Raw genomic sequence first — 12,886 nt, forward strand, 5'->3', positions numbered from 1 at the left:
TATACCAACATTCACTGTAGCATTATTCACAATAGCCAAAAAGGTGGAAACAACCCAAGTGTCCGTCAACAGATGAACGGGTGAACAAAATACAATGGAGTATTACTCAGCCATAAAGAGAAATGAAATTCTGACGCATGCTATGACACGGACACACCTTGAAAACATTACGCTGAGTGAAATAAGTCAGTCACATAAGAACAAATGTTCTATGATCACATGTAAATTAAATGTGTAGAACAGGCAAACGCAGAGAGTCCAAAGTTTATTAGTGTTACCAGGGGCTGGGGCGAGGGGCAAAGGAGAGTTATTACTGCAGGGGGATTGAGTTTCTGCCTGTGGTGATAAAATGCTTTTGGAAACGGATAGCAGTGGTGGTTGTGCAACATGGTGAACGTAATTAATGTCACTGAATTCTACTAAAAATGGTTAAAATGGCAAATGTTTTGGTATATATCTTACCACAATAACATTTAAAAAGAAGGAAATAAATTCACGTTTCCTTTCCTTAACTTCCATTCAAAGTGGTCTGGAGTTAGAAAGAGGAGTGGCAGGGTCCAGAATGGCTAAGGCGAGGGAAACCAGCAGGCACCAGCCACACTCAGACTTGGGCTCACTGGTGCCACTCAGCTTAACCTTAACCTCAGTGTGAGAAATGCACTTGAAAGATTATGATGTAAGTTAGAGGTTCTCAAAACACACAAAGGGGCTGCAGCCCTGAGGCCCGGAAAGCAGAGTTCCAGCCTTCACAGCACAGCCCAACATATGAGAATCTCTTCCTCTATCTTTTAAAAGGAAAACAAGCAGGTTTCTAACCTTAGGGCAGGAGGGAGGAGGCATGCAGCCAATTGTGAGATGCACGAACCACAGAATGTTAATACAGGAGGGAACAGTTTTCCAATCTGGGCTTCAGCACCCAGAGTTTCACAGAAGTCTTTCCTGGTTGCATAGAAATCAAATATATGTAGGAGTGAGGCAAAAAGGAGAAAAGAGGTCTGCTGGTCACCCTCCACCCACTGGACCCAAGCAAGAGCCAGCAAACCAGGGCCCACGCAGTGCCCAAGTATACCCTGGCGCCAGCACCAGTACTCGTAGCATGGTGGAGTGGGCTGGGCCTAAGAAAGGGAATGCCAGCCGGAAGCAGAAGACCAGGAAGCCAGAAGAAGCAGAGCAGGGCCAGCCGGTGGTGGGATGAAGGGGATAGGGAGATAGCTGGGCTGGAAAAGACTCCGAGCTCAAGTCTCTGAATGACGAGTCCAGAAAGAGCTGCAGCTCAGGCCAGCCGGAGTGGCCAATGCTCCTGAGAGGAGCGAGGAGGCAACAGGCAGGAGGAAGGCCAGCCCTGGGGCCCTGGACCAGCTTACCTCGTCACATCAGGAGCGGTGGTTGGATGGACGTGCTTCATAATGGTCTGGATCCAGTTCCGCCGGATCCCTGACGTCATGGCGGAGAGGGCAAACTCACCCTCCTTTGTCTGCACAAAAGATGGATGTGATCAATGACTCCCCAAAACGTGCCTACTGTCCCCGGCACTGGCAGTCCCGCAGGGGGCATGGCTAAGCAAGGCAGCCTTGCCAGGAGCTCCACGTGCACATCGGGTGGACAGCAGGGACACGGTGGGTACACACCCTCATCAACGGTCACCCAGATCTCCTTTCCAGTAGGATCCACCAGACATCAACTGAGAGCTCCCCATGATGCTGTGCTGAGAACAGACCAGAGACGATGTGGCCCTCCCTTTCTGGGGCTCACAGTGGGAGGGCACGGTCACAGGCATGGCACAGTAAGACAACTGTGCAATCGGCAGTGGTGAGGGAAGCCTCACGACAGAGAACGGTGTGGGGCTGGTCTTGTGGCTTGACAAAGGGATGAAGTGGATGCCCATCCCAGGCAGGGTACACAACGTGAGGGCATGACCATGCAACAAACAACATGGCAGGTTCCTGAACACACACATCCAGTGCGTGGGGTGATGAAGGAGAGAGAGAGGCAGAATACAAGGTTTGGCAGGCAGGGCAGTCAGGGCTGTGGTTGTCACACTGAGGCGGCAGTAACAGAAGGGGCGGTTCACAAGGAGTAAAGGAGGCAGAATGAAAGGCCTCTGTGACAGGCCATGGGAGGGGACGGAAAGATCCCCAGGGCATGGGGGGTGTGGCTGGAGACAGATCTGGTTGGAGATAGGCTCATTCAGCTCTACTTGGGAGACATCTCAGTCAGTGGTAGAGAAGGGAGCAGAAAAAAGAAGGTGAAAAGCTGGTAGGCACTAGCTGAGAGGATGAGAGTGAGGAAGGTGTGGCCCCTGGCTCTTAGAACAACAGCCAACTCCCAGCTCAGCATTCCAGGGACCATTCTCAAGGCTTTGCACCTAACGGCCTCCTCTAACCCATGAGGGCTTCAGTGCTGCGGTTTCAGCTGCTCGGGCTACTCAAAAAGGGACCTGCGAGCCAAGCCAGCAAGCATCAGCTGATGGGAAGGAGTCCTGAAGACAGTTTGGGACAGGACACACACAAGAGAGCTCGCCTGTCTGGTATGCACACCAAGCCGGCTGGTGCTGCTCCCACTTACCCGGTGTCTCCACCAGCAGCCCCAGTGAGTGCTGAAGGAGCTGCCACACTCTCTCCAAAGCTTGGGCTCCCCATGTGAGAGAGGGTGGGGACATGGCTCTGGTGGCCCTAGGCCTCCTGCACACTCCGTCCTCCCAGTGTGGGCATTTCTAGTCTGACCTCGTGCTGTGCACACTCTCCCGAAACCTCGCTTCTCACCTCCAGCCAGTGCTTTCCCAGCTCCAGCTCCTCCTCTCCTCTGTCAGTGAGGAACCCTCTCCCTGACTACACCCTCCCTCACCCGGTTAGCACTGTGGCTGACACCTTCCTCCTCCACAGGTCGCTCACAGCCACCCCTCCTTCCTCTTTCCCACCCCTGAGCCCACCTAACCGGCCCCCTGCCTCGACCTCCACCTCCTTTCTAGCCGCCTGCATACCCTGCTGGATGCAGCTTCCTAAGGCATGCTGCCTCATGTCTCCGATACATTCCAGCACTTTTCATAACCTCAGAACATCAGCCAGCCCCCAACTCAGCATTCCAGGCTCTGGTGATCACGCAATGCCTAGCTCAGCACCTCAGCTCTCTGCCCTCAAACAGACCTGGAGGAGAGACCGGACCCCGGGAGTGGAGCAGGAGTGAGGCTGGGGAAGCAGCTGGGCCATGGGCAGGCTGGAGATGGGTGCAGGGTGGTCTCAGGCAAGTGATGGGATTTGCATGTTTCAGCTGTGGCCTCATTGCAAGAAAATGACCCATAACAACTAAGCAGCAACCAGTTCAGGGCAGGGAGCTGCCCTGGTGACAGTCCACTTTTTGTCCTCCATATGGCCACCTAAGGAAACCAGCCATTCAAGAAAGGGTGAGGATCTCTGCCTGGAGTCCAGCAAGCAGGCACTTGCTGTGTCTGTGACGCAGTCAGGGAGGCGGCCCAGGGTCTAGCTCACTTAGCACGTCTACTCCCCCCACAGAAGCAAGGAGGCAAACTTTGGATTACGCCATGGTCCCTGGCAGAGGCCCTGCTGGAGGAGCCTGGGGGCCTGGGGGCTGGCAGCTGAGTTCCTCATGAGCATTAACACTGGCTGCTGTCCAGGGCCTTGGCTTCCTCTCAGTCTGGTTGCCATGAGCCAGTCCCAGGGCTTCTGTTTGACTCTGCACACGGCAATACGATGGAGTTTCTGACAGTGGCAGCACTAGGGTTGGTGTCACCCCGCACCCCCGCCACGGACCTCCTCCTGTAGCAGATGATACAGAATCCTTAGTACTGGTTTTTGTAGTAATGTTACTTGTGAATTGTAATTGCTCTGTATCACTCCTTCTGTTCCTTTAATTACTACTTCATTCTCAAAAAGGTTATTGATACAGGTTCACAAACACCAGCTGCCACAATACTGTAGCTAAAACAGAAAACCTGACAAAATCAATGACTGTGAGAGCACTGGCAGCAAGGAAAACAACAGTGCAGGCCTGTGGCGCATGCAGACGAGACCACGTGATTCGAAGGGTCGTTAGAAGTCGTTATATATATCCGCTCTGACTGAGGATTCAAAAAGTAAGTTAGCATAGGGTTTTAGCCTTGTAGGTATATCAGTACATGTATGCTGGGCTTACAAAACATGTTTCTGTTGTTATAACTAACTACAGGGATATTTTAATAAAAAATAATAAATTTCTGCTGAAACACTGCACGAGAATTTTACAGACAGTCATTTTGGTGGCACTCCCTCTGACAGTGTCACCTGGTGTGGTCTGCACCCCTGTACCTCCCTAGTGATGCCACTGGTTTCTAGGCACCTAAAAGAAAGGTGCCCCACTAGGGTTCCAGGCTCAGGTGAAAGACAAGTCCGAGCCCTGCGGGAGTGTCTCAGTCAAGCCACCCCCACCTGTCACAGGCTCTGAAGGCTCTCAACCCCCAGTGCTGATGAAAGGCCAATAAGGACACACTTTACTTGCCCAATCAGATTACTTCTTTGAGTAAGCCTTGCTCATCACTGAGACCCTCACAAGATTTTGGAAAACAACAAAGACCTGTGAGCATGTAAACGAATGAATGAATGAAGAAGTGAATAAAATCCTAGTACTCTAAGATTTAAATAACTGATAAACATTTTCATTCTGATTCCCCTTATCTCACATCCGTCCAACTGTCCTAAATGCCAACATTAAAGTAAAAAGAAAAAATCTTCAGCAACTAAAAGCCTCTAAACCTTAAGAAAGACACTGTGTCTAGTTTTTGGTTCTGATCACGACTTGGGGTGGGGGTTGGGGCCACAGGACAGAGAAGGCACAGGACAGAAGAGTCAACACTAATGGGAAACATGAGGAGGAAAGCTGGCTTGCCCAGGGGTGTCCCCAGAACCAGGACATCAGGCTCACAGGAGAAATGTCCCTGCTGTCTCCAATAGTCAAGCCCGTGTCTTCCCACCTCCACACCAAGTCTGCCTCCAAGTCCCATCCCGTGTGCATACGTGTATCTGAAAGCCGTAGTTTCTCTGGACTGGATATTCAGTGACATTGTAACACGTAGCCAAGTCAATTTCCCCATCCAGGTCAGCCGCCTGCAGAGAAAAACGCAAGCATCTTAAGTCAGTGCCTGTGTGTGCCAACTTCCATAGCTATCTCCTGCACTAACTTTCTTTTTCACATAGGTATATCCATTCACAAGTGTGAGTAAGAAGAGGCCTTTGCTACTGCCTCTCCCCACTCTCTAGGCCCCTCCCATGAGGCATCCACATGGCCACTCCCCGTGTATCCTGCCAGGGACAGTCCATGCCACCAGTTCTCAAACATGCTGGTGTTGGAACCCTTCACATTCTTAAAAATTAGTGAGGACTCCAAAGATTCTGTTTATGTGGCTTTTATCTACAGGTAGTCCTTGACTTACAATATATTCGAATTATGATGAACCTCACTTAGGACCATCTTTTTTATGTACAGCTTATCGTTAGTAAAACATATTACATACAATGCTAAGATATATCTCTAAGTTTGTAATGTTTCCAAACCTCAAAGACAAATACAGATCAGATTTATAAAGATATTGGTAATAAAAGGCAATAATAATGAAAACTAAAAAAAAAAGAAAAAAAATGAGGCATTTGACTCATGTCAGAACTGACTTATGACGGAGTCATTGGAACGGAACCCTGTTGTGAGTCAGGGACTACCTGGTGTGAGAGCTATCATATTAGCAATTGAAATGGGAAAATGTTAATCAATTATTTTTTCATTTAAGAATAACACTAAATCCATTTTATTTTTTATGAAAAATAATCATTTTCCAAGGCAAAATGAATAAAACTAGTAAGCAGAGTGGCACTGTTTTACATTTTTTGCAAGTCTCTTTCATGTCGGACTTAGAGAAGATGGCTGGGTTCTCAGGTCTACTGCCCCATTTGGTCTGTTCAATACACTGTTTCAGCTGAAGTGTGTGAAGAAGCCTGGCCCTCACACAGATGTAGTTGAAAAAGGAACAAGTACTTTCATGGCCTTTTTAGATAATTATGGCTAGTCTTCTTTGACAAGTGGTAGTTTCTTAAACGTTAACTGCAAGGTGGAACCTGAAGTCATGAACTTTCTACTCTGTTACATTAAACCCTGTTGTCTCCACCTGCCCCTGCAGTGCGTCTTTAACCCATGTGTGACTCTGTAACATTATGTGCTAGTCACTGGGAACACACTGATTCACTGAGTTATGCTGCAGATCTCCCAAATGTTGATACATTTCATTACGCGATGTCAAAAAATCACGTCGGAAGAGTCTTTATGTAATGTAAAAGGAAGCTGGTAAGCTCATGATGCCAAATATCAGTTTTCCAAACTGTAATTTTTGCTTGAAAGCTAAAATTGTATCACTGGCAACAAATACTCAGATGTTTTCCTTCAAGGAACAGGCTAGGTCCCTTGTTTCATTTCAAGAAAATGTCTGCCAAATATCCAAATTTGAATGACCATAGCCTGTCAGTTTTTCTTTCAAATAAAGATGGTCCTCTCAGCCTAGAGTGAGCTGAGCATTCACAGGACACCTAGCATGGTCCTGCAATGAGCTGAGCACTCAGCACAGCACTCACAGCACACCTAGTGCAGTCCTGGAGTGGGCTGAGCACTCACGGCACACCTAGCGCAGTCCTGCAGTGAGGTGAGCACACACAGGACATCTACTGCAGTCCTGCAGTGAGCTGAGCACTCATCAGGGCACTCACACCACACCTAGTGTGGTCCTGCAGTGAGGTGAGCACTCAGCAGAGCACTCACAGCACACCTAGTGTGGTCCTGCAGTGAGCTGAGCACTCAGCAGAGCACTCGCAGCATACCTTGTGTGGTTCTGGAGTGAGCAGGGCATTCCCAGCATAACTAGCACAGTCCTGGAGTGAGCTGAACACTCAATAGAGCAGTTACTGGACATCTAGAGTCCTAGAGTGAGCTATGCACGCAGAGCACTCACAGGACACCCAGCACGGTCCTGGAGTGAGCTGAACACTCAGCAGAGCACTCACAGGACACCTAGTTCAGTCCTGGAGTGAGCTGAGCACTCAGCAGAGCACTCACAGCACACCTAGAGCGATCCTGGAGTGAGCTAAACATTCAGCAGTCACTGGATACCTAGTGCAGTCCTGGAATAAGCTGAGCGCTCAGTAGTTACTGGATATCTGGTGCAGTCCTAGACTGAGAGAGCACACACAGGACACCTAGTGCAGTCCTGGAGTGAGCTGAACATTCAGCAGAGCACTCACAGCACACCTAGCACAGTCCTGCAGTGAGCTGAGCACTCACAGGACACCTGGTGTGATCCTGCAGTGAGCTAAGTACTCAGCAGAGCACTCACAGGACAGCTAGCATGCCCCTGCAGTGAGCTGAGCACTCAGAAGAGTAGTCACAGGACACACAGTGTGGTCCTGCAGTGTGCTGAGCACTTAGCAGAGCACTCACAGCACACTTAGTGCGGTCGTGGACTGAGCTGAGCACTCAGCAGTCACTGGACATCTAGCTTAGTTCTGGCAGTCCTGGAGTGAGCTGAGGACTCAGCAGTCACAGGACATCTAGCACAGTCCTAGAGTGACCTAAGCACTCAGCAGAGCACTCACAGGACATCTTACACAGTTCTGGAGTGAGCTGAGCAATCAGCAGAGCAGTCACTGGACATCTAGCGCAGTTCTGGAGTACGCTGAGTACTCAGGAGAGCACTCATAGCACACCTAGAGCAGTTCTAGAGTGAACCGAGCATTCAGCAGTCACTGGTTATCTACTGCAGTCCTGGCGTGAGCTGAGCACGCATAGCACATGTACCGCAGTCCTGGAGTGAGCTAAGCACTTAGCAGTCACTGGATATCTAGCACAGTCCAGGAGTGAGCTGAGGACTCAGCAGTCACTGGACATCTACTGTAGTCCTGGCAGTCCTAGAGTGGGCTGAGCACTCACAGCACACTTACAGTGGTCCTTGGGTGCGCTGAGCACTCAGCAGAGCACTCACAGCACACCTAGAGCGGTCCTTGAGTGGGCTGAGCACTCAGCAGAGCACTCACAGCACACCTAGAGCGGTCCTTGGGTGGGCTGAGCACTCAGCAGAGCACTCACAGCACACCTAGAGCGGTCCTTGGGTGGGCTGAGCACTCAGCAGAGCACTCACAGCACACCTAGAGCGGTCCTTGGGTGGGCTGAGCACTCAGCAGAGCACTCACAGCACACCTAGAGCGGTCCTTGGGTGGGCTCAGCACTCAGCAGAACACTCACAGCACACCTAGAGCGGTCCTTGGGTGGGCTCAGCACTCAGCAGAACACTCACAGCATGCCTAGTACAGTCCTTGAGTGAGCTAAGCACCCAGCAGATCTATCACAGGACACCAAATGTGCCATGCTGTGCTCACTCCCCACCAGCTCTGGATGGAACAGCCAAGGCAGCAACGCGGATACCCTTCAATGGACAGAGAGGGAGAGAGCAGTGGCAATGGGAGTCTTGTTGCCCCTGGACCCTTCAGCTGCCCTCACATACAGGCTATGTCGGGACACTCACCTCCTCAGCCACTGAATCCCTGTAGTACCTCAGACTTTGATCTGCCAGGACAAACCAGTGCTTCTTCCACTAAAAGGGAGAACAAAAGACTCAACTACCAGGCAGCATCCTTCCTGCTCCAAGGCTGCCCACAGCCAAGGCCCCTGCGCGCGGCCGACAGCACGCAGAGGACGCTGTGCAGACGGCAGGCAGCCATGCACTCATGCCCTGGGTGCCAGCGAAGCTGCAATTCCTCTCTGTATGGTGCTCGAGCCCACAGGTATGCGCAGGTACGCAGTGCTTAGTGATCCTCAAAATAAACTCCAGAGGTGTTGACAGTGGGCTGGCCCATCAGAAATGACAGGGGACAGTGAGCAATGTATCTGCACCTGTGGTGGCACCTGTGAGCCACAGTGGCCTGGCCGCTCAGAGGCGGATGCCCGCCTACAGCCGCAGGAGCAGACAGCCCAGCTGGATCCCCAACTCTTCACTATGAGCGGCCAGGAGGGATACATGGCTCTCCAGGCACAGCCAAGGAGATGTGACATGGAGGAAAAAGTAGGTCTGCAGTTGCCCAGGAAGCAGGAGTGGCTGCGCGGAGGAAGGGGTTTCTACAGGCCTGTGAGTACTGGCCAGCAGGCACCTCTTCACTGCTCCTGGGGGGCTGAGCAGCTCAGGGTCAAAGTCAGGGCTGGCAGGTCCACCTGCAGATGGCTCTTCCTTCTTGAGTTTTATGGCAAGAACAGATCATACCTGTTCCTCCGGGGCCTGATGGTACCACTGCAGAGAAGCTGCTCTCTCTGAGACAAGAGTCTCGCAGCCTAAGGGGGCTGCTCACTTTGCTGCCTGTGTAGAAACACAGCCAACCCCACAACCAGAGGCCTTCCCTGCTCTGAGAAGCTGGGCCCCTTGAGAACATTCAGGACAGATTGCTAGGTGAGGGGGCTAAGGTTGAAGGATGTCACCATGGCCTGAAGCAGAGGTTCTGTCCTGGTGCTTCTCAGAGCCCCCTTGCTGCAGAAACAGGGGCCTGGGGCTGAGCACCTCCATTTGTCTGAGGAGGGGGGGCGAGTCTCAGTTACTGTCCTGGTCCATGAGAGAAGGTGACATGCCGAGGCAGGCAGACAGAGCCTCGGGCTCAGAGAGCTGGCCCGGGAGGAGATGCCCTCAGGGTGACCCCAGCTCCACCACTCACCTGGCCGTCCTCATACTGCTTGGTCAGCCAGCCTTTCTTGAAATTCAGCAGGTCGGGCTGAGGAAGGGAGAAAAAAGAACCATTCAGAGGAAAGCACCATGGTGTTCAGGTTGTGGGCAAAAGAGTACAGAAGAGGGAACATGTTTCTGTCCAGATGAGGGAGGCACCTGGGAGGGGCCCTTGGCCACCTGGACGTACCCACAATACACATGTCTTGAGGGAGGAGGTGTGAGTGGGCTCGGTGCAGTGAAGAGGAGAGGTGGGCTCCCTGTGGGCAGCAGTGGCCGAAGCTGTTCTCAAAGAAAGCCCTTGCTAAGGCCTGCTGGAGCTGTGGGTATGATATATCAGGAGGCCAAGAGTGGGGCTCAGGGGGAAAGAATCACTGAGCAGCTTCAGTGAAGAGGAACACTGCAAAGATGTGTGAAGGGAGAATCAGAAGCTCTCTCACAGAAGCCACAAGAAGACAGAAGGCTGAAGCTGAAGGCAGAGACTGTGTGGCGCACGGGAAGCAGTGGCACAGTTCTGCCAAGACCTGGGCCTCCGACCCATCAGGATGTTAGTCTCCGCCTTCCTATAGGAAGCAGCACGGAGAGAGCAGACAGTGGTGTGCTATCTCCTCCCTGCCTCCCCTGTGCTGCGTGCCTCTCTCTGCTCCCAGATGCGCAGGCCCAGCCCAAGGAGCAGCCAAACAGGAGAACAACTCATCAGGCCCACTTGCGCCCACTTGGCTCTGCCCATATGTCCGTTGGGGCTGGTGCCCTTGTCTGCCATGTGGAGCCTCTGTAAGGCCTCGTGTCCCATGAGACACAGACCAGCCTTCCTCTGGCCCCAGGTACTCTCTGCTTTTTTCTAGAGCCATCTTCCTCAGAAACTGGCTTTGATATCATTTTGCTCCAAGGACAGGGAGGCACTTAGAATAGTTAAGAAATGGGAGGACAATAGCTAGCAACAGTGTTCTGGAGCCCTCTGCTGCAAACTCTTGAGCAAATGCCCAGACTGAAGGAAAAAACCAAACTTCCTCCTGGTAGTAAGCCTTCCCGCCCCTCCTCTGTGGCCCTGTAAAAGCCTGTTGGCAGCTGGGAGCCGCCGGCCCTGGGCTGGCCGGAGGCCCATGGTGCATCACTGTGCAGGCAGCAGAGAGGAGGCGGGGAGTGTGCCCAACGGGCCCCAGTCTCCTTAGGCGGCTGAAGGCAAAGTGGAGGGAACAGGCTCACCCCTGAGGAAGTGGGGCTGTGCCCCACGCCTCTGCCACCCTGCCCTGCTCTCACTGACCGTGCTTTGCCTGACACACCCGCTGAGACAGCTGTAGTGGAGGAAGACGTAAAAGGAGACCATATCCAGAACAAGTGAAACCTGGAGCAAAGGCCTGCTTTCCTGCCTGTGGTGGAGGCCCAGGGGGTGGCACAAAAGCTCCCAGTGCAAACTGGCTCTTGCCTCCAAAACAGCACAAAGGCAAAGGATGGAATCCAGCAGAGGCTCCCTGCTGATGCCCTGGCTTGGGGTCAGGATTCTCCTGAGGTGGCCGAGGTGGCCTTCTTCACAGGACACTTCTGCAGAGCTGATACCACCATGGGTCCCCCTGGCTATGCCAGGCTCAGAAGAGGGAACAGCAGTTTGGCCACTCTAGGGTCTGCTCCTGAGTCTCCTGAGCTGGCGGCTGGGCTAGGTGTGTGGAGAAGTGGTGCCTGAAGCATGGACAGAGACAGATAGGGCCAGAGGGCAGAGAGACAGGTGCACGGCTCCAGGGCCGGTGTGTGGGTGCCGGCTAGGCTATGTGCACTGAGAAGTGGTGCTTGAAGCATGGACAGAGACAGATAGGGCCAGAGGGCAGGGAGGCAGGCACACGGCTCCAGGGCCCAGTGTGTGGGCGCCGGCTGGGCTCACCGTCACGGGGGGCTCCGTGGGCCTCCTGTCCAGTGACTTGGCTCTCCGGTGTGGAGACAAGGGGGGAGCTGGCACATCCAGGAGCGGGGCTGTAGGGGCTTCAGCGGTGAGGTCCTGTGGCAGAGAGCAGCGCTGGTCAGTGCAGCCCAAGCCCAGGGGACATCTGGTCCCAGGCTAGGGGCCCGCAGCAGCTTGACCAGCTTGTGTCTAGGCAAGAGGCCCCACAAAGTGCCCAGAGGGTGAGAAGAGAATGATCTGTCCCGTGACATAGAGCAAGCCCGTGGCAGGGCTGGCATGAGGACCTGAGCCCTGGACTCTGGCAGCGCCTCTCCACCGTATGCCACAGGGTGCTGAAATGCCTCGTCTTCAGAGCAGTCCTTCCCTTCAGATGTGCTCATCATTGTCACTCCCCTGCCCCTCCCCACCACGCCCAGCCACTAGCTTCTCAGCATCCCAGAGGGATCAACCTTGATTTGCAGCAGTGGACACTTAAGGACTCGAGCAGCTGACGCAGAGCCTGGCAGAGGCTACCTGTCACCTGCATGCTGGTGCCCCTCACAAGGAAGAGAGAAGCTGGGGTGGGGGAGGATGAAAACCCAACACGCAGGAGCTACAGAAGAGGGTGGGCTGCCCAGGAGGAGGACAGCAGGGCTGACTCTCCCTTATGGGTAAGTAGAGAAATGGGGGTATGGCCGCCCCTCAAAAGAAAGAGGAAAGAAAGAGTCTTATTCAGCCTTATTGCTGGGGCTGCCTCAGAGAAGAAGAGAAGATTCTAGATACAACTTAGGATCTAAATCTCATTAGAACATCTTTCTGCAAAAATGGATGAAGCTCTGCCACAAAGATGCAAAAGATAATCTCCGCCCTCAAGAGGTGCACTGGAGAAGACCAGAGACAGAAACAAGTAACTATGTGACATTAAGGGGGGGTCCAGCAGAAGCAGGACAGGTGGGCCATCCCAGGTGGGCCTTGAGGGGATCGGAGTGGTGGGACGGCCCTGACACAGGAGATGAGCATGGCCTCGAGAGCAAGGCAACAAGGGCCTCGAGAGCATGTAATGACCATGCCTTGAATGTCACCATGAAGCCCTGAAAGCTTACCCGCTTCCTGGGAAACACCCTCTTCTCGCTGCGGCCCTGGCGAGTGTCACTGGCTGATGTGGGCCCAGCTGGTGCACTGGTCTCCATGTGCTCCGCCTTCTCAATGTCCAAGGCCTCGAACTTCTCAATCACCTGGGACCTCCTGTAGGAGAGGATGCAGAGGCTGCTGACGGAGACTGG

The 12,886-nt window shown here is 53.0% G+C and overlaps 1 protein-coding gene across 12 annotated transcripts in view; it reads right to left on the bottom strand.

The window, feature by feature from the left end:
* MPRIP (myosin phosphatase Rho interacting protein) overlaps positions 1-12,886 on the bottom strand; it is a 211,661-nt gene that overhangs the window by 36,989 nt on the left and 161,786 nt on the right. For all 12 annotated transcript variants that reach the window (XM_049874770.1, XM_049874771.1, XM_049874762.1 and 9 more), the window contains exons 8-13: positions 12,707-12,848; positions 11,607-11,720; positions 9,723-9,779; positions 8,549-8,617; positions 5,007-5,096; positions 1,365-1,474 (exon numbers count right to left, since the gene is read on the bottom strand). In XM_049874770.1, coding sequence (XP_049730727.1) covers positions 1,365-1,474; positions 5,007-5,096; positions 8,549-8,617; positions 9,723-9,779; positions 11,607-11,720; positions 12,707-12,848 — 582 coding nt within the window. The remainder of the gene's footprint in view (positions 1-1,364; positions 1,475-5,006; positions 5,097-8,548; positions 8,618-9,722; positions 9,780-11,606; positions 11,721-12,706; positions 12,849-12,886) is intronic.

This window comes from Elephas maximus, chromosome 2, assembly GCF_024166365.1.
Source record: "Elephas maximus indicus isolate mEleMax1 chromosome 2, mEleMax1 primary haplotype, whole genome shotgun sequence".
NCBI classification, from domain to species: domain Eukaryota; kingdom Metazoa; phylum Chordata; class Mammalia; order Proboscidea; family Elephantidae; genus Elephas; species Elephas maximus.